Source organism: Lepidochelys olivacea, assembly GCF_965140295.1.
Source record: "Lepidochelys olivacea isolate rLepOli2 genome assembly, chromosome: 6".
NCBI classification, from domain to species: Eukaryota; Metazoa; Chordata; order Testudines; family Cheloniidae; genus Lepidochelys; species Lepidochelys olivacea.
Window position 1 is genome coordinate 590647 of NC_140416.1, and position 19663 is coordinate 610309.

General features: G+C 58.3%; 2 protein-coding genes across 3 annotated transcripts; one reads left to right on the forward strand and one right to left on the reverse strand.

The window, feature by feature from the left end:
• Nucleotides 1-498: 498 nt before the first annotated feature.
• Nucleotides 499-10932, forward strand: PAQR4 (progestin and adipoQ receptor family member 4). The gene is made up of 3 exons (XM_084630359.1): nt 499-742; nt 7258-7476; nt 7823-10932. Exons 1-3 carry the CDS (start codon nt 577-579, stop codon nt 8254-8256), a joined length of 819 nt encoding a protein of 272 aa, XP_084486485.1. The 5' UTR covers nt 499-576; the 3' UTR covers nt 8257-10932.
• A 1599-nt stretch (nt 10933-12531) lies between these two features.
• PKMYT1 (protein kinase, membrane associated tyrosine/threonine 1) lies at nt 12532-19405 on the reverse strand. Of its 2 annotated transcripts, none has more exons than XM_084630717.1 (7): nt 19007-19405; nt 18262-18752; nt 17918-18024; nt 14877-15049; nt 14339-14533; nt 13580-13678; nt 12532-13235 (listed from the first exon to the last, which is right to left on the reverse strand). In XM_084630717.1, exons 1-7 carry the CDS (start codon nt 19379-19381, stop codon nt 13032-13034), a joined length of 1644 nt encoding a protein of 547 aa, XP_084486843.1. In that variant the 5' UTR covers nt 19382-19405; the 3' UTR covers nt 12532-13031. The 2 variants fall into 2 exon arrangements, with proteins under 2 accessions (XP_084486843.1, XP_084486842.1); XM_084630716.1 differs by having other exon boundaries at nt 14277-14533.
• Between the last annotated feature and the right edge of the window lie 258 nt (nt 19406-19663).

Below are 19663 nucleotides of genomic sequence, written 5' to 3' on the forward strand. Positions count from 1 at the left end.
AAAGAGGGCGCCGCTGTTGTCCAATAGGCAGCGGCCGGCAGGCTTTATGCTAATGACAAGGACTCCGTTTGGCCGGAAGGAGGCTGTGGGCGAGGCCTGCATATATTACGCAAATAAGGGAACTCGGGGCCTTGCGGGCTCCGCGAGCGGCCACTTTCCCTGCTACTCAGGAAGGCGGGGCGGGGCCTGTTTATGGAAAGGAGGGGGCGTGCACACATTATGTAAATGACCAACGCTCCCGGGAGACCTTGCAGCCCGCGCGCGCGGCCACTTTCCCTGCAACTGACCTGAGGTGGCCGGGAGTCGATGCCAAATCTATGCAAATGAAGGGCCGGTGCATCACCATGCAAATGAGAGTGCGGCCCGTATTATGCAAATGGGGGAACCTTCACGTCGCTGCTCCGCGGAAGGCGGGGAAGCCCGGACGCACGGAGGGGCGGGGCAGCTCGGGGGTGGGGCCCAGTGTGAGCTCACAGCGGGCGGGGGCGGGGCGCGGCTGCCGCGGGCCGGGCGGGCGGAGGGAGGCAGCGGCCCCGGGATGCGGCGGAGCTGACCGCGGGGGGGGGGCCCCGGGCCATGGCCTACCTGGGGGGGCCCCGGCTGCTGGACTGGGCCAGCTCCCCCCCCCACCTGCAGTTCAACCGCTTCGTGCTGACGGGCTACCGGCCGGCGAGCTCGGGCTCGGGCTGCCTGCGGAGCCTCTTCTACCTGCACAACGAGCTGGGCAACATCTACACGCACGGTGAGCCCGGCCCCGATCCCGGGGCCCCGATCCCGCCGGGCTCCCCCCCCCGCCCCGGGCAGTGCCCGCGTGCCCCCGATCCCGCCCCCGGGGCCCCCCGATCCCTCCGCCCCCGGACCCTCCGATCCCGCCGCCCCCGGGGCCCCGATCCCGCCGGGCTCCCCCCCCCCCCGCCCGGGCAGTGCCCGCGTGCCCCCCGATCCCGCCCCCGGGGCCCCCCGATCCCGCCCCCGGACCCTCCGATCCCCCCGCCCCCGGGGCCCCGATCCCGCCGGGCTCCCCCCCCCGCCCCGGGCAGTGCCCGCGTGCCCCCCGATCCCGCCCCCGGGGCCCCGATCCCGCCGGGCTCCCCCCCGCCCCGGGCAGTGCCCGCGTGCCCCCCGATCCCGCCCCCGGTGCCCCCCAATCCTGCCCCCGGACCCTCCGATCCCGCCCCCGGACCCTCCGATCCCGCCCCCGGGGCCCCGATCCCGCCGCCCCCGGGGCCCCGATCCCGCCGGGCTCCCCCCCGCCCGGGCAGTGCCCGCGTGCCCCCCGATCCCGCCCCCGGGGCCCCCCGATCCCGCCCCCGGGGCCCCCCGATCCCGCCCCCGGACCCTCCGATCCCCCCGCCCCCGGGGCCCCGATCCCGCCGGGCTCCCCCCCCCGCCCCGGGCAGTGCCCGCGTGCCCCCCGATCCCGCCCCCGGTGCCCCCCAATCCCGCCCCCGGGGCCCCGATCCCGCCTGGCTCCCCCCCGCCCCGGGCAGTGCCCGCGTGCCCCCCGATCCCGCCCCCGGTGCCCCCCGATCCCGCCCCCGGGGCCCCGATCCCGCCTGGCTCCCCCCCACCCCGGGCAGTGCCCGCGTGCCCCCCGATCCCGCCCCCGGTGCCCCCCAATCCCGCCCCCGGACCCTCCGATCCCCCCGCCCCCGGGGCCCCTATCCCGCCGCCCCCCCCAGGCAGTGCCCGCGTGCACCCCGATCCCGCCCCCGGACCCTCCGATCCCCCCGCCCCCGGGGCCCCGATCCCGCCGCCCCCCCCGGGCAGTGCCCGCGTGCCCCCCGATCCCGCCCCCGGTGCCCCCCGATCCCACCTCCAGGGCCCCGATCCCCCCCCGGGCAGTGCCCACATGTGCCCCGATCCCCCCCGATCCCCCCTGGGCAGTGCCCGCATGTACCCTGATCCCCCCCGGACCCCCTGATCTGACCCCCCGTGCACCCTGATCCCCCCCAGCCCTTGGCAGTGCCCTCCTGTGCACCCTGACCCCCCGACCCCTGGCCAGTGCCCCAATGCCCTGATCTCCCCCCCCCCCCGTCTGATCTCCCCCAGATACCCTGATCCCCCACCCGGCCCCTGGCAGTGCCCTCCTGTGCACCCTGATCCCCCACCCGGCCCCTGGCAGTGCCCCCCAGGCACCCTGATCCCCCCTGATTCCTCCCCCCCACTGCACCAGCCACCTACACCCCCTGCCCCCCGGTTCCCCTGCACCGGCTCTCTACATGCCCTGCAGGCTCATCCCCCCCATGCGCTGGCCTCCTGCCCCCCGATACCCTGTGCACTGACTCCATACTCACTCCCCGACCCATTGAGTGTGCCACGCTCCTATGTACACCAGCCCCTGAGCCCCATGGACTCAACCCCAATCCCCCAGTTCACCAGCTCCTACAACCCAAAGCACCGAGACTCCCTACCCCAATTCCCTGCCCATGCACTGAGACCCCCCTGGACCCCTGCCCCCAATTCCCCGCCTTTGCACTGGGCCCCTGCGCTGATCTGTTCCCTCTCCTGGGCGCCCCAGCAGCCAATCCCCACCGGACTCCGGAGAGCATGGGGGTTCCCGCACCGGCAGGAGAAGCCGGGAGATGGGCTATGCTGGGGCTGGGAGCCAGGACCTGGGTTCTATTCCCAGCTCCGGGGGTGCGCAGGGCCCCTCTGATTTGTGGTAAGGCTCTTGACTGCAACCATGCCAAGTGAGTCCCAAGTTCATGAGCAGCGCTGCTTCCTGGGTCCCCCCCAGAGTGCGCAGGAATGTGACACCTGGCTCCGGGAGAGGCTTCCCCCTCGATCTGCTGAGCTGAGCACAAAATCCCCTGCAAGGTGCCATTGGGATCCAGGAGGCCTGGCTCCTACCCAGCCCCCCCTGCTCTGCCCCACCAGACCCCACTCCCCTCCCAGAGCCAGGGATGGAACCCAGGAGTCCTGGCTCCCAGCCCCCGGGGAATGGGGTGTGGGTGGGGCATCCCTGGTACTAGGAGATGAGTTTGGGCAGTTCCATCCTGTTACCCCGCAACATCACCTCATAGTCGGTGGCAGAGGAATGCGCTGGGGACGCCCCAGATCAGCTACGGTTAATAGCTTCCTAGGACTCCTGGGTTCCATATTCTAGTGGGTTAGAGCAGGGGGGCTGGGAGCCAGGATGCCTGGGTTCTATCCCCAGCTGGGTCCCTCTGTTCTGCATCCCCTGGTGAGCTCACCCCTGGCCTTCATGGACCTTGGTCTTAGAGTCTACGGGGTCGGGGGGACGGTGGGAAACGCTGGCTGGGGCAGGAGTGACCATGAATCCCTGTCGAGCCGTGACCTTCTCTGCCTCCTCCAGCATTCCCGCAGCCCCCCCTTCCTGGTGCCCGAGACATCTCCTGGGATTAGCTGGGATCAGCTCAGCTCAGGGGGCAGATTCACCTGAAGTGGCAGAGGCAGCCAGATGGTATAGAGGTCAGATCAGGACTCCTGGGTTCTATCTCCAGTTCTGGGAGGGGAGGGGGATCTAGTGGGTTGTGGGGGGCTGGGAGCCAGGACTCCTGGGTTCTCTCCCTGGCTCTGGGCTGGAGTATATGGGGGTCCCCATTCCCGGGTGAAGGTCGGGAGCTGTGTCATTAGAAGGGATTGGCCGGTTGAATCCTCTGGTTAGATCCCTGCCTTGTTCATAGCCCTCAGGCCCTTTCCTCCAGAGTCAGGGCATGAATCCTGGTGTCCGGGCCAAACCCCAGCTCCTCTCTATGTCCCTCAATCAGATTAAATTGGATACAGGCTTCTCCACTTCCTGCCCCATACACTGTGGTGTTGTGTGTGGCTTTTACTAGTTGCCCTGTCCCAGAGGTGGCTGCATCTCAGGTTCGGGGATCCCTTCACTGAAGAAGGGGGATGGCTCAAGGCCAGGAGCCAGTTCCCTGGCGGCAGTTCCTGCCACTGTTCTCTGCCTGGCAGTGCCAGGATCAATGCTTCCTGCCATGCAAGGGGCCGGGGAACTGCCCCCTGGACACAGAAGTTGGGGGGGGGAGGGATGGATTGATCCTGCTGGGGTGGGTGGGTCAGGGAGAGAAGGGATATCGGGGGAGGGGGCTTGGAATGTGTGGGGTGCTGGAAATGTGGGGCCACATGGGAGGATCAGAGGAAAGTGAGGGCTGGGGCTATATGGAAGGGGCTGATAATTTGGAGGAGGGGGAACTGGAGATTTGGGGGGCTGTGGCCCCTGCGCGGGGAAGTGGGATCCTGCCTGGGGGAGCCCTGTAGGGAGGTTGGGAGTGGATGCCAGAAGAAATTGTGGGGGGAGACATGCAGGAGGGCATCATGTGAACCGAGCCCATCTCTCTTGTCTCTTGGGCTCTTGAGAGTCGGGAGCCCAGACGGAGCCCTGGGCACATTTCCATGAGGGGAAATTGTCTCCCCTTCCCTGGTGCTGTGATGCGGCGACCTCTAGGGTGGGCCACGGGGGCTGGTTATACAAGGTCCTCTTGCCTGGCACTTAAGACATGGCCCCTCTGGGGCTGTTCATACAGGGACCCGTCACCCGGTGCTGAGATGCAGCCCCTCTGGGGTGGGGCACTCTCTGCAGCACCGCGCCCCCTGGCAGATCCTCCCTCAGCTTTTAGCTCCCTGCTAACGATGATCTCATTAAGGGCTCAGGGCTGACCTGGGGCCCTGACGTCAGGGGCCAATGGCTGCCTCCCCCACTTAGCTCCCTGCCTAAGTGGCTTAGACCTGGGTGCCTGACCCTATGTCCTGCCCTACAGGTGCCCCTGGCAGGACCAAGCCCATCCTGTATCACCCATGGCTGACACAAGTTGTCTGGTTCTCTGCGTAGCAACTAGGCAGACACCAGGGCTCCAGAGACTTAGATGATCAGGGTTGGAAGGGACCTCAGGAGGTCATCTAGTCCAACCCCTGCTCAAAGCAGGACCAATCCCCAACTTTTTTTTCCCCAGATCCCTAAATGGCCCCCTCAAGGATTGAACTCACAACCCTGGGTTTAGCAGGCCAATGCTCAAACCACCCCAGCAGGATCAATCCATCCCTTCCCTCCCCCGCCAGCTTCTGTGTCCAGGGGGCAGTTCCCCGGCCCCTTGCATGGCAGGAAGCATTGATCCTGGCACTGCCAGGCAGAGAACAGTGGCAGGAACTGCCGCCAGGGAACTGGCTCCTGGCCTTGAGCCATCCCCCTTCTTCAGTGAAGGGATCCCCGAACCTGAGATGCAGCCACCTCTGGGACAGGGCAACTAGTAAAAGCCACACACAACACCACAGTGTATGGGGCAGGAAGTGGAGAAGCCTGTATCCAATTTAATCTGATTGAGGGACATAGAAAGGAGCTGCGGTTTGGCCCGGACACCAGGGTTCATGCCCTGACTCTGGAGGAAAGGGCCTGAGGGCTATGAACAAGGCAGGGATCTAATCAGAGGATTCAACCGGCCAATCTCTTCTAATGACACAGCCCCTGACCTTCACCCGGGAATGGGGACCCCCATATACCCCAGCCCAGAGCCAGGGAGAGAACCCAGTCCCTCCATCCCTCCCAGTCTCCAGGACTCCTGGGTTCTGTCCAGGCTCTGGGAGGGGAGTGGGGTCTAGTGGGTTAGAGCAGGCGGGGCTGGGAGGCAGGACTCCTGGGTTCTGTCCCCAGCTCTGGGACGAGAGTGGGGTCTAGGGGTTAGAGCAGGCGGGGCTGGGAGCCAGGACTCCTGGGTTCTGTTCCCAGCTCTGGGAGGGGAGTGAGAGCTGGTGGGTTAGAGCAGGGGGGCTGGGAGCCAGGACTCCTGGGTTCTCTCCCCAGCTCTGGGAGGTGAGTGGGGTCTGGTGGGTTACAGCAGGGGGGGCTGGGAGCCAGGACTCCTGGGTTCTGTCCCCAGCTCTGGGAGGGGAGTGGGGTCTAAGGGTTAGAGCAGGGGGGCTGGGAGCCAGGACTCCTGAGTTCTATGTGAAGTTGGTGTTGGGAAGTGTCTCTGGAGTGTAAATCATGATTATTTAACATCTCACTTGGCCTCACAAGCTGAGGTTGTTACCTGAGTGTGGCACCACTCATGAGAGAGCTGTGGGGATTCCTCTGTGCCCTGCCCCAGAGCTGGCTGCCTCTACCAGGCGAGCCATCCCCCTGCGGCATTGTGTGTGGCTGTTCTCCAGCTGTCCCGCCCCAGAGCTGGCTGCATCTCTGCTGGTTCATATTCCCTCTGCAGCCGCTGGCAAGCTGGTGCCACGGGCTCGGTGCTCTCAGCTGTCAGAAGAACAGCTCAGCATCTGATTTCTTTGCTGATTCTGCTCCTGGTGCCCTTGGCGCTGGGGGGGGGGGTCACCTCTAGGCAGCTGGGCCTGGCACTGTGGGGTTGGATAGCCCTTTCCAGCAGGAGTTGGGAGACCCCTGCCCTCAGATCCAGGATGCCCCAGGCCCTTCAGAGAGGCTTAAAGTAGGGGTGTGGGGTAGAAGGGCTGGAAAATCTCAAGAGGGTGGGAATGTATTAATACACTATCGTTATCTGCAAAGGACTTATCGATCGTAACTGTCCGGCCACGATCAACAGGAGAGTGAGGTCTAGTGGGTTGGAGCCGGGGAGGGCGGGGGGGGGCAGAGAGTTGGGAGCCAGCACTCCTGGGTTCTATCCCCAGCTCTGGGAGGGGAGCGGGGTGTGGTAGATTAGAGCAGGGGGGGGCCAGGAGCGAGAGGCACCGGCAGAGCTGTAGGTCAGGGCAGGGGGCTGTAGGTCAGGTCAGGTCAGGTCGCTGTCCTTGGGGCTGTCCCTTCCATCCAACCCCAGAGCAAATAGCTGATAAAGTGATGCCAGGTGCATCTTTGCTCCTCCCTCTCTGCCCTCTAAGGACTTTTGGGATTGGGGGGAGGGGGCTGCCTACAGCTCTTCCCATCTCTGCTTGTTGTAGAGCTGTGGGGAGAACCCAGGAGTCCTGGCTCCCAGCCCCCTCCACTCTACCCACTAGACCCCACTCCCCTCCCAGAGCTGGGGATCGAACTCAGGAGTCCTGGCTCCCAGCCCCCCTGCTCTAATCACCAGTCCCCACTCCCCTCCCAGAGCTGGGATAGAACCCAGGGATACTAAGACAACGGGGATCATCCTGGGAGACCCTAAGTTGCAGCCTGGGGGAGGGGTGCAGTGTCTGTGCAGAGGGGACTCTGGTTCTGGGGTGACTCCACGAGAAGGAGCTAGTTTGTGGCACTTGAGGGGGGTGGTGCTGTCTGGATTGGGTTGTCCGAGGGGAGCGGGGTGCCCCATGGCCGATCACTGCAGCTGAGCCTCCCCGTCTCGGTCTCAGGCATCCCCCTGTTGGGCTTCGTCTTCCTGCTGCCCCTGTCCATCCCGTGGGCGCGGATCTCGGTGGGCTGGCTGGCCGTGGTGCACTACCTGGCCTGCGTGGTGCCCCAGCTGGGCAGTGTACTCTACCATCTCTTCATGAACCACGAGGGGGGGCCGGCCGTCTACCACACCCTGCTGACCCTCGACATGTGCGGGGTCTGCATGGTCAACACGCTGGGTGAGTGGGGGGCTGGGGAGCTGGTTGGGGGGGTTATGGAGGGGCAGAGCTGGGGGGGACTGGTTGGGAGCAGAGCTAGGGGGCATGGCAGGACTGGTTAGGAGTTATGGGGAGTAGAGCTGGGGGAAACTGGTTGGGGCAGAGCCAGGGGGCTTGGGGGGACTGGTTGGGGGTTATGCAGGGGCAGAACTGGGGCTAGGGTAGGTCTGGTGGAAGGGTAGAGGATCCCAGGGGGGAGGGGAGGGCAGTGGCATTGTGGGGCAGTGCAGGGACCAGGTGGGCTGGATGGGGCTGAGAAAGGGCTGGTTGCCCCCGACCTCTAACCTCTTTGCCCCCCCTCCTGCAGGTGCCCTTCCCATCATCTACTGCACCCTGGCCTGCTCCCCGCTTCCCCGCACCGCCGCCCTGCTGGCCTACACGGCACTGTCCAGCTACGCCATCATCTGCGCGGTGACGGCCCACTCCAATGTGCGGCGCCTGCGGTCCTTCGCCTGGCAGGCCCTCTTCCGCTTCTTCTTCTTCTACCTGCGCTGGGTGGGCCTGGGCACGGGCCACCCCTCCTCGCTGCGCTCGTACCTCATCATGGACGGCCTGGCCCTGCTGGGGGGCGTCATCAACATCTCCCGCGTGCCTGAGCGCTGGCAACCTGGCTGCTTCGACTACTGGTTCAACAGCCACCAGATCATGCACGTGCTGGTGGTGGTCAGCATCCTCTACCTCCACTGGGGGGTGGTGGCCGACTTGCTGTGGGTCACCAGCTATGCCTGCCCCCAGAACTGACCGGGCCTGCCAGCCAGCAGGGGATGGTGTGGTCTTATGGCTGCACCCCTCCAGGTCACCGCACGATGAATTCCCATTGGCCAAGGGGTCTTCTGGATCCACTCCCGTTTGCTGCGGTGTCTTCTGGGTGGCCGGTGATGGATTCTCATTGGCCAAGTTGTCTTCTTGATCCATTCATGTTGGCCAAGAATGGATTCCCCTTGGCCAAGGCACCTTCTACAGTCCTTTTGGCCAAGAGGTCTTCTGGATGGCCATTGATGGATTTCTGGTAGTCTTGGGGTCTTCTGGATTAACTCCCATTGGCTAAGGGGTCTTCTGAATCACCAGAGCAGGGCTCCCACTGGCTGAGCGTCATTGTGGATCACCAGGGTTGGATTTCCATGGTTGAGGGCTCTTCTCTGTTGCCAGCAATGCACTTCCATTGGCTAGACTCTGGATAGACTCCCTTTGGCTGATGAGGATTCTTCTGGGTCACTAGCCACAGACTCCCATTAACAAAGCTCCAGCCAGATGCCCACTGTCCGTGGGTCATTCTGGACCGCTAGGGATGGATTTCTATTGGCTGCGGTCCTTCTGGATCACCAGCAGTGCTCATCCATAGGGACTGGGGCAGGGTGGGGGCCGCAAGGGGGCATTATTTTGAGGAGATAGGGGGTGGAGCAGCCCCTCTCCCACTTTAGACCTTTTATCCAGGTATCCTACAGACTTTCAGACACCATGCAATACTTTCTACTTTTTAAAGGGCTGACGAGGTGCCTGGATGCTGGGGTTTGCACTGACTAGGGATAGGGGAAGGCAGCCCAGGAGAAGCTGTGTGTTGGGTGGGAGATAAGAGGGAGGTATCAGTGTCTTAGTTGACTCCCAACACTAATGAGCTGGCCTGGGAGGGAGGCAGTGGAATCTAGGAGCTACAGCAGGACTCCTGGGTTCTCTCCTGTTGCCATCATCCTTGGGCCAAGCAGCTTCAGCTGCTTGTGCCTCAGTTTCCTGTTGCTCCCTGCTCTGAGGGTGGGGTGGGGGGTGTTTCCTGGTCTGCACGCTCTCCTCCTGCAGAGGGAGGAACAGGTATTCCCCTTTCTGCAGCAGTCACAGCTCCTGGTGCAGTAACAGCCAGCGGGGGACTGTGTCCCCATCAACCTGTTTTTATACTACACGTCCCATCTGCTGCTAACCCCATGGTGCTCAGCGGGAGCCCCGGGATTAAGAGCGCCAGGGCTCCCCTTCCACCCTCTGCTGGCATTGGGGTGTGCCTACTGTTCCCCTTCCCCTTATGTAATTTAGGGCCACTAAACACAGAGGCAGCTCTGGATCATTGTTTTCCAATTCCTGTTCACTGGGCCCTGAATAGCTAATCTGGATCCTGAGCAGGGAGGTGTGTGTGTGAATGGAGCTAATCTGGATTCAGAAGCCACAGGTGTGGAAGTAGCTAAACTAGTTCTCAATCTGGATTCTAGTTGGCCACATGCATACATAGCTAAACTCATTCTCAGTCTGGATTCCTGTCCAGAGACTGGGTGTGAATGTAGCTAAAATTGTTCTTAATCTGGATTCCAATTGCCCAAGTGTGAATGAAGCTACACTGGTTCTCAATTTGGATTCCAGTTGGCCATGTGTAATGTAACTAAACTCATTCTCAGTCCTGATTCCAGTCATGAGGCTGTATGTGTGAATATAGCTAAAGGGTTTCTCAATTGGGATTCCAGGTGGGAGGCCATGTGTCAATATAGCCAAATTGAATTTTTAATCCAGATTCTAACCTGGTTTTGCCAGAAAACATATATGGGGCCAAGCTGGTTCTGAAGTTGGAGGCCAATGTACACAAGCAGTTCTTAAATTCCATCTTGTTCTGATTGTTTTGCTCACTGTAAATGGGGCCCTCTCAACCTCATTCCTGGTAGGCAGCCACATTGGTTTAGAAACCAGTTCAGTATTGGAAATTTGCTTTGACTTGCCATGTAGACAAACTTAAGGAAGCAGTACAAAGGGTAGCAGAGGTCGAGGAGGACCATGGGTGGACAAAATGGGCAACTGAGACAGCTGTGCTAAGATGAGTCAAGCATCAAAGGGTAACCAGCCACATAGCATGATGTGGATTACAGCAGGGAGAGATGAAAGCTAGGACTCCTGGTTCGATCTCTGCTCTGGGAGGCATGCAGGTTCTAATGGTTAGCATTGGAGGCCTAGGAGTTAGGACTCCTAGGTTCTGTCCCCAGCTCTAGGAAGGGGATAGGGTCAAATGGTTTGGGGCGTGGGGAGAGGAGAGATCAGGCCTTCTGGATTCTGTGCCCCTGCTGTCCCACCCTGTAAATGAGGCCAAAAGGAAACCTAGGAAGGGAGTTGTAGGTTGTGAACTGTTCTCCCACGTTGAAGGGATGACTGTATTTCTCTGGCCTCCCTCAGAGGGGTGCTGTTGGGTGGGTTCTGCTCTTCCCTGCCCCACCAAAATCCAGTCTTCGTTATCTCAGGGCACATGAACACAGGTAGTGTTCGTGGCTTCGTGCCGAAGCAACATATCTTTTTAAATTAAAAATGCAAAACTGAAAAGTAAGAGGCTAACATCCACATTGTGCAGGGGTGGGGGGAGCAGGGGGATGGAGGTTCTTATGGGCCACAGCCTCCCACCAGCGTCCTGTTAGATGGTAGCTCTAGGCTTCAATAAAGCAGAGACAGAGCTCATGTGAGTGTGGTTCTTGGTCCCCCGGCCATAGCTGGCTCCAGGACCTCTGTTTCCACTGGCAGAAGAGTTGCTTTGCTCCGTTGAAGGCTAGGCATCTGCTGCAGAGATGGTAGAAGAAGATGTGAGACCTCTTGAGGAACAAGCAAGGATGGTTCTGCTGCATGCTTCCACCGTGGGATCTTCAACCATCCTCTGCCCCCCATGGCCATGAGTCTTCTCCACTGATGTCCCACATCCAGTACTGGAGGATCTTCAATGTTCTTCCACCCCTGTTGGCTGTGGATTTTCTCCAATGATGTCCCACCCCTCCCTACTCAATAGCTGTCACCCCACTAGAATTAAGAACTGGATTGTTCTGTGCTCCTCAAGCCTTCCACTACCTCCCCTATCCTCAACGTCTCTAAAAGAACACATTCTTTCCTCTGTCAACCACCCACTCCTCCAAACATGAGGATTTGTCTGCGTTCAGAGTCACTCCAGTTATGGAAACAAATTGGGAGGATGGCCCAGTGGCTAGAGTGTTACCCTAGGACATGAGAGGCCTGGGCCCAAGTCCCTACTCTTCCACAAACTCCCTCAGCTCATATATTTAGTCTGTGCCTCTGTTTCCCCAACTGTAAAATTAGATAATAGCATTTTCCCTCCTCACTGGGGTGTGTGAAGATAAGCACAGAGATTGTGAGGTGGTCTGATGCTAGGGTGATGGGGGCCAGATAAGTATCTTAGCTAGACAGACACACCAGTGCAGACTATCTTAATTCAAATTGAAGCCTAGTTTCTAGCTCTTTGTTTTAAACAGATTCCTGGCCCCAAATTTAGTTTAGATTAAGAGCGTCTACACTGTTTTAACTAGATCTGGTTTTAAAGTCAGACTGCTTAAAATTGGGCAGCTTTGCAGACAGAGAGCGGTCTATTATAATCTGTGTGGCACTAGTTCTGTGGAACCTTAGTCACTGATCACACCCCACAGTGCCAGGCACTATACAAACAAAACCAAGAGCAGGTCCCTACCCCAATAATTTCATTTTGGGCCCTTTGGGTTCTAGCCCCAGCTCTGGAAGGGGAATGGGGTCCAGGGGGTTAGAGCAGGGGAGCTGGAAGCCAAGACTCCTGGGTTCTGTCCTAAACTTACTGTGTGATCAGACTGCAATTAAATTCCCTTTGCTGTGCCTCAGTTTACTGTGGGGGAAGGGGCAGTAGGGGAGTCAGCTCACAAAGAACACAAGACCTCTGCATGAGAGAAACCCAGTAAGAGCAGAGAAAGGTGTGACTGCCACTCCCAATTCTTGTGTGGTATGACACCCTAACTGCTGCATCACCCCATGGTGTGGCTTGGGGGCTGCTGTGTGGTGAGCAGCCCTTGTTACATAATCAAGGTTGGGAGGGTGCGAAGATGATCCCAGCTTGTCAGCCCTGCTGAGGTCGGGGGGGGAGTTAGTGGCGCTAGTGGTCAAGGTGGTGGTAGAGTGGCACAGATCACCCCACGCACCCAGGGGATCCCCATTCCCTCCACCTAGGGGCAGTGCTGCCCACACCCCAGAGACAGGATTGACCCTGACAATCTATTTCCCACCCCCAGCTGTGCCTCAGCCTCGTGATCATTTCAAAGCACTTTTTATTAACACTTTTCATAGCTGTTGCCTTCCCTTAAAAACAGAAAAAAACAAAACAAAAAAAAGATCCACAAACCCCATTGGGTCCTGGCCTGGGGCTGAACAGCCCTGAGCCTTTGCCCTGGGGCAGAGCCACAGCGACCCCTGGTGGGAGGGGATGGCAGCACCTGTGTCCCTCCCACCATTTCATGAAGAGGTTAAAAAGCTTAAAAAAAAAAAAGTACATTGAGATTCAACCCCCAACTGCTCCTCCCAGCAGCCCCCCCAGCCGCTGCCAGCAACAGGACCAGAAGCTGCCTCAGGGGAGGAGAGCTCTCCCCCCACCCCCCAGCGGTGTGGAGAACAGAGGCCCAAGTAGCCTCAGCTGGGAGCATGGGGGGGTCATAACCCCAGTGAGGTACTCTCATCCTCCCTGCCCCAGGAATGATCAAGCTGCGAGCAGCTAATCTTTGGAGGCCTGTCACTTCTGCTCCGCCGTGGCATCCTCAAACATGCTCAGGAGGTTTCTGGGTTCGAAGGAGCAATGCTGGCCTGCACCCTGGGGGGCGCTCTCCTCCCTTGGCTCGTCCTCCTCCTCCTCGAAGGCCAGGGTGCGGCGGAGGCTGCCCCCATTGGGGGAGCCAGGGCTGCTGGGTGGGGAATCCGGGCTGATGCGACTCATGTTGGGGCTGCCCTGGAGGGCTGAGGACCTAGGAGGGGGGAACCAGGGTGGGATCAGGGCAGTGGGAGATGGAGACACCCCATGGGGGCTCATCTAGCCATCCCCACCCAGGGCAGGATTGTCCCCGACAGTCTGTCCCCCAGCTGAGATGCCCCAGTTAGCTCTGGGAGGAGAATAAGATCAAGTGAGTTAGAGTAGTGGGGGCTGGAAGCTAGGACTCCTGGGTTCTCTCCGAGGTTCTGGGAGGGGAATGGGATCTAGTGGGTTTGAGCAGGGGGTGGAAGCCAGGACTCCTGGGTTCTCAAGTGTGCAGGAGCAAGGGAAAAGGCCCACAGGATATGCTGCAGCCCTGCCTGACACCTAACGTCTCACCTCGTCCTCCTGCTGCCAGTCTCTGGTGGAGAAGGGTGGCGCGGGGTGGATGTGCTGCCCATGGAGGGACGCAGGTTCAGCGGCGGGGAGCTCAGGGGCCTGCGAGGGAAGCAGAGATGTGAGGGGAAGCCCCTGTGGGTGCAGGAGGGGCTGGCCCTAGGACCCAGCATTCCCATACATCCATCAGACCAAGCTTGGGGAGTCCATTTCCTAACCACCATGGCCCCCCACTCTGCCAAGGGGCCACCCCAGATATCCCACCCCAGGAGTACTCCATCGAGGGACCTCCATGCACCTCCTTGCTCAGGTAAGTTGGGTACTCTCCCACGCCCCATCATCCCTATTACACCCCAAAGGGAAGAGAACCACATCCCCTGCCCCCATGCATCCCCTTATGTCCACTTACCCCATATTCCTAGCCTCCAAGTGCCCCACCCCAGTATCCTCCTGCATTCCTACCTGCCCCAGATACTATTCCCCCTAACTCCTCCACATCTCACATTTTGTTCCCCCACCTTCATACACTCCCAGTCCCCACCCCCCACTCCGTATTCCTAGATTCACCCCCATATCCTCCCTGCACCACAGAAGTCCCTTCCTGTTCTGTGAGAGAGCGCACACCTGGGCAGTGCTGCCCCTTACTGGAGGGGATGGGGGCCCCATGGGTAGATGTGGGCGTGTTGTCCCCCCCACTCACTTGTCCTGCAATAGCAGCTCCCCGGGGCAGGTGCGGTTATGCCGCCCGCAGACCCCAGATACCTCGAACACATCCTCCCCAAGGCTCCCATCCTCCTCCTCCTCTTCCTCTTCATCCCAGGAGAAGCTGCTATCCAGCAGGGTGGCAAGTAGCGGGGAGCAGGGCGGGGTGACGGGCACGCTGCAACGCCAGCTGGAGAGCCAGCGTGCCGGCAGGCACAGGGCAGCCCACAGCCAACGCACAAAACTCCCAACACCCTGAGTGGGGGAGAGAGAAGAGAAACTTCAACCAACAGGACTGAATTGCATCAGCAGAGCTGTGGGGGGGAGCCCAGGGCTGGGCTAGCAGGGGGCTGCGGGTCAGGAGTGAGGGGCTCTGGCAGAGCTGTGGGGGGGAGCCCAGAGCCGGGCTAGCAGGGGGCTGCGGGTCAGGAGTGAGGGGCTCTGGCAGAGCTGTGGGGGGGAGCCCAGAGCCGGGCTAGCAGGGGGTCGTAGGTTGGGATTGAGGGACTCCGGCAAAGCTATGGGGGGAGCCCAGAGCCGGGCTAGCAGGGGGCTGCGGATCAGGAGTGAGGGGCTCCCCCACCCCCCCAGGACTCACCTGGCACAAAGAGGCAGCTCTCAAGAGTCCGTCCCGCACCAGCAGTGTCAGCTTGCGCCATTTCTCCGTCTTGCGCATGAGGCTGGAGTTGAGCAGCGTCTCCACCGAGGGCCGGAGCCGGGGATCAGGCTCCAGCATGGCAGCCAGCAAAGCCCGCAGCTCTGAGGAGAGACCTGGGCCAGGGAGAGATGTCAGACCCCTGACTGAGCCCCACCCATCGCCCTGCTGCATAGTGTCCCCTAGTGCACTTCACTTCCAGGCCTGCCTTGGTTAACCACTAAGCCAGTGGTTCTCAACCAGGTGTACACAGAGGTCTTCCGGGGGTTCATCAACTCATAAAGATATTTACCTGGTTTAACAGGCTACATAAAAAGCACTAGCAAAGTCGGTCCAAACTAAAATGTCATACAATGACGCATTTCTTCTGCTCTATATACTGTACACTGAAATGCAAGGACAATATTTATATTCCAGTTAGGGCTGTTGATTAATCGCAGTTAACTCACACGATTAACTCAAAAAAATGAATCGCGATTAATCACACTGTTAAACAATGGAATACCAATTGAAATGTATTAACTATTTTAACATTTTTCTCCATTTTGAAATACATTGATTTCAATTACAAAAGCACAGAATACAAAAGTGTACAGGGCTCACTTTATATTATTTTTATTACAAATATTTACACTGTAAAAATGATAAATAGTATTTTCAGTGCACCTCATACAAGTACCATAGTGCAATCCCTTTATAGTGAAAGTGCAACTTACAAAATGTAGATTTTTTTTTTGTTACATAACTGCACTCAAAAACAAAACAAATGTAAAACTTTAAGCCGACAAGTCCACTCAGTCCTACTTATTTACAATATCACCTGAAAGTGACAGCAGGTGTTCACATGGCATTGTTGTAGCCGGTGTTGCAAGACACTTACGTGCCAGATGCGCTAAAAATTCATATGTCCCTTCATTCTTCAACCACCATTCCAGAGGACATGGATTCATGCTGATGATGGTTCTGTTCGATAACAATCCAAAGCAGTGCAGACAAACGCATGTTTATTTTCATCATCTGAGTCAGATGACACCAGCAGAAGGTTGATTTTCTTTTGGGGGGTTCAGTTCTTAGTTTCCACATCAGAGTGTTGCTCTTCTAAGACTTCTGAAAGCATGCTCCGCACCTTGTCCCCGTCAGATTTTGGAAGGCACTTCAGATTCTTAAACCTTGGGTCGAGTGCTGTAGCGATCTTTAGAAATCTCACATTGGTACCTTCTTTGCGTTTTTTGTCAAATCTGAAGTGGAAGTGTTCTTAAAACGAACAACGTGTGCTGGGTCATCATCCAAGACTGCTTTAACATGAAATCTATGGCAGAATGCGGGTAAAATAGAGCAGGAGACCAACAACTCTCCCCCAATTCTCAGTCACAAATTTAATTAATGCTTTTTTTTAAACAAGCGTCCTCAGAATGGACGCCTGTCCTCTGGAATGGTGGTTGAAGCACAAAGGGACATACAAATCTTTAGTGCATTTGGTACGTAAATATCTTGCGATACCGGCTACAAAAGTGTCATGCAAACACCTGTTCTCACTCTCAGGTGACATTGTAAATAAGAAGTGGGCAGCATTATCTCCCATAAATGTAAACAAACTTGTTTGTCTGAACAAGAAGTAGGACTGAGTGGACTTGTAGGCTTAAAGTTTTACATTGTTTTGTTTTTGAGTGCAGTTACAAATGTAGAATTATGTACAAAAAGTAAGTTCAACTTTCTTGATAAAGAGATTGCACTACATTATTTGTATTAGGTGAATTGAAAAATACTATTTCTTTTGTTTTTTTTACTGTGCAAATATTTGTAATAAAAATAATAATAGTGAGCACTGTACACTTTGTAGCAGGGTGTGGCAATTGAAATATATTTGAAAATGTAGAATGCATTCACAAATATTGAAATAAATGATATTCTATCATTTGTTGACAGTGCGATTAATCACGATTAAATTTTTTAATTGCTTGACAGCCTTAATTCCAGTTGATTTATTCTATAAATATATGGTATAAATGAGACAGTCAGCAATTTCAGGAATAGTGTGCTGTGAAACTTTGTTATTTTTGTGTCTGATTTTGTAAGTAAGTAATTTTTAAGTGAGGTGAATCTTGGGGGCAGGCAAGACAAATCAGACTCCTGAAAGGGGTACAGTAGTCTTGAAACATTGAGAGCCATTGCACTAGACCAGTGATACTCAGACCTCAGTGGTTCAGGAGCCAAATTAGCAATCAATATTACCCAAAAGAGCCACAGTCGTGTGAATTCATTGTTTCATTTACTATAGATTCATATTTAAACAGTGTGACAGGGGAAATATTTAGTTTTTACACACACACACACACACACACACACACACACAAAGTAGAACCTCAGTTACAAACATCTTGGGAATGGAGGTTGTTCGTAACTCTGAACAAAACGTTATGGTTGTTCTTTCAAAAGTTTATAACTGAACATTGACTTAATGCAGCTTGAAACTTCATGATGCAGAAGAAAAATGCTACTTTCCCTTTTTAAGTAGTTTACATTTAACACTCTATTGTATTTACTTTTTTCCCCCGTCTCTGCTGCTGCCTGATTTGTACTTCCAGTTCCAAATGAGGTGTGTGGTTTACTAATTAGTTAGCAAAATGACTGATCAAGTATTATTATTTTATCAACTCCAATCGGTTAATAGCATTGTAAAAGCATCCCGACTGGTTAATAATTAAATCAGCGTTTTAATGTCATGCCTTGCAAAGAGACACGTTAAAGAGCCACTTGCTGCTTGCAAGCCTCAGTCTGAGTATCACTGCACTAGACAGATACCACTCTGTTGGGCTGGAACCCAGGAGTCCTGGCTCTGCCCCCCCCCCCCCCAAGCTCTGACCACCAGACTGAATGCCAATTCCAGCAGGTTTTTCTGTGTGAAGCAGGGTCCATGACACACTGGGTAGCCATCAGCAGACCCAGCAGCTCCATCTGTGCCAGGAGAGGTGACCTCCACTTACCGGCAGTGAATTCGGGGGGCAAGTAGCCCTGCCGGAGCTGCTGCCAGCCCTCCCCTCCATTGGGTAGCTCCATATTGCAGGCGATTTCCAGGATAGTCATGCCAAGGCTGGAAGAGAGATGCGCACGCTGGGTCAGCCAGGAGCCAGCCTCCCAGAATCCTCTGCTCCCTGCCACACGCCAGGGTGCCTGGACTTGGAGCACATGGGGCAGCGAGGGGGTGGTGGTCAAGGAAGCGGGGGGAGGGGGGGCACCGCATGTAGGCCAGGAGATGGGTCTAGTGGATAGAGGGGTTAGGCTGGGAGTCAGGACTCCTGGGTTCTATCCCTGGCTCTAGTGGGCCCACCTGAAGACATCAGCCGCCTCACTGTACTCCCCCCGCAGCAGCTCGGGCGCCATGTAGCGCGGGTCGCCCTCCTGGGCATCACTCAGGTCTCCACGGTCCAATTCCAGCACCAGGCCAAAGTCGCCCAGCTTGCAGACACGGCGCTCGGTGAGGAAGACGTTGGCCGGCTTGACGTCCATGTGCAGCAGCCCGCAGGCGTGCAGGTGGTGCAGGGCCTGCAGCAGGTCCCAGAGGCAGGCCCGCACCTGGCCCTCGGGCAGCGTCCCGCGCCCCTCGCAATGCTGCAGCAGGCTGGCCGGGCACAACTCCGTCTGGATGTATAGCTGACCCCGCTCCTCCCAGGCCCGCACGAAGCTCACACAGTTGGGGTGGCGCCCCACCCGCTCGTGCTTCCGCACCTCGGCCAGCTTGCGCTGCCGGTCGCCGGCGCCCCGGAACGGCTCCACCGAGCGCTTCACTGCGTACAGCCGCCCGTCCTCCTTGCTGCGCACCTGTGGGGGACAGATCAGACGTAGACGGTAGGGCCAGGACCCCCCCCCGACAGATTCCCTCCTTTCCCCACAGCTCAGCCCCACAGAATAGCTCCATGCTCGCTCTCCTTGCTGCGCACCTGGAGGGGACGGATCAGCCCGCAGTGGGGACAGGCTCAGGTGGACAATCATGCTCATCCCCGAAGCTGGGATCCCCCAACCCCCACACCCCTTCCAGCTAGGATCTCCCACCCCAGGTGTCCATCCCCCCTTACCTTATACACCTCCCCGAAGGAGCCGCGCCCCAGGTGGCCCAGTAACTGGAAGCACTGGCTGAAGAAGGGCTCTCTGCGGGCAGGGTTGTAGAGGCGGCTGCGGGGAGCCAGCGCCCGGACCTGGGAGCCGCGGAAGGAGACGCTGCGCGGCCGGGGCTGGCTCCAGGGCTGCGGTTGGCGGCCAGCGAAGACCCGGCTGACAGTCAAGGTGCCCTTGTGGCGCGGTCGGGGCGGGAGGGTGTAGCTGAGCGGCCGGCCTGGCCTCTTCACCGAGAAGCTGCGCTCGGCCTCCTGGAAGAAGGCCGGCACAGGCGCCGGCAGGGGCGTGCGGCTCAGCTGGGACTCGGCCCCCGCGCAGTCCAGGGGCAGCGGCATGGCCGGCTCTGCCAGAGGGAGGCGCTGCAGGGAAAGAGAAAAACAGCCCCCCAGGGTCAGCAGCGTGGCTGGGCACTGCGAGGGAGAGCACCCAGGGGGCTGGTGGAGCGGGGGGGGGGGCGGGGGGGGTTCCTGGTCAGCACCTATTGGCATGAGCGGGGGGAGGGGGGGGACTCTCCAGGCCCGGGCCCCGTGGCACGGCGTGGGATGGGGTCACCCCTGCAGCGCTCCCGCCTTGGCCTGAATGGGAGAGCTCAGGCTGTTACCCCGTGGGGTGGCGGA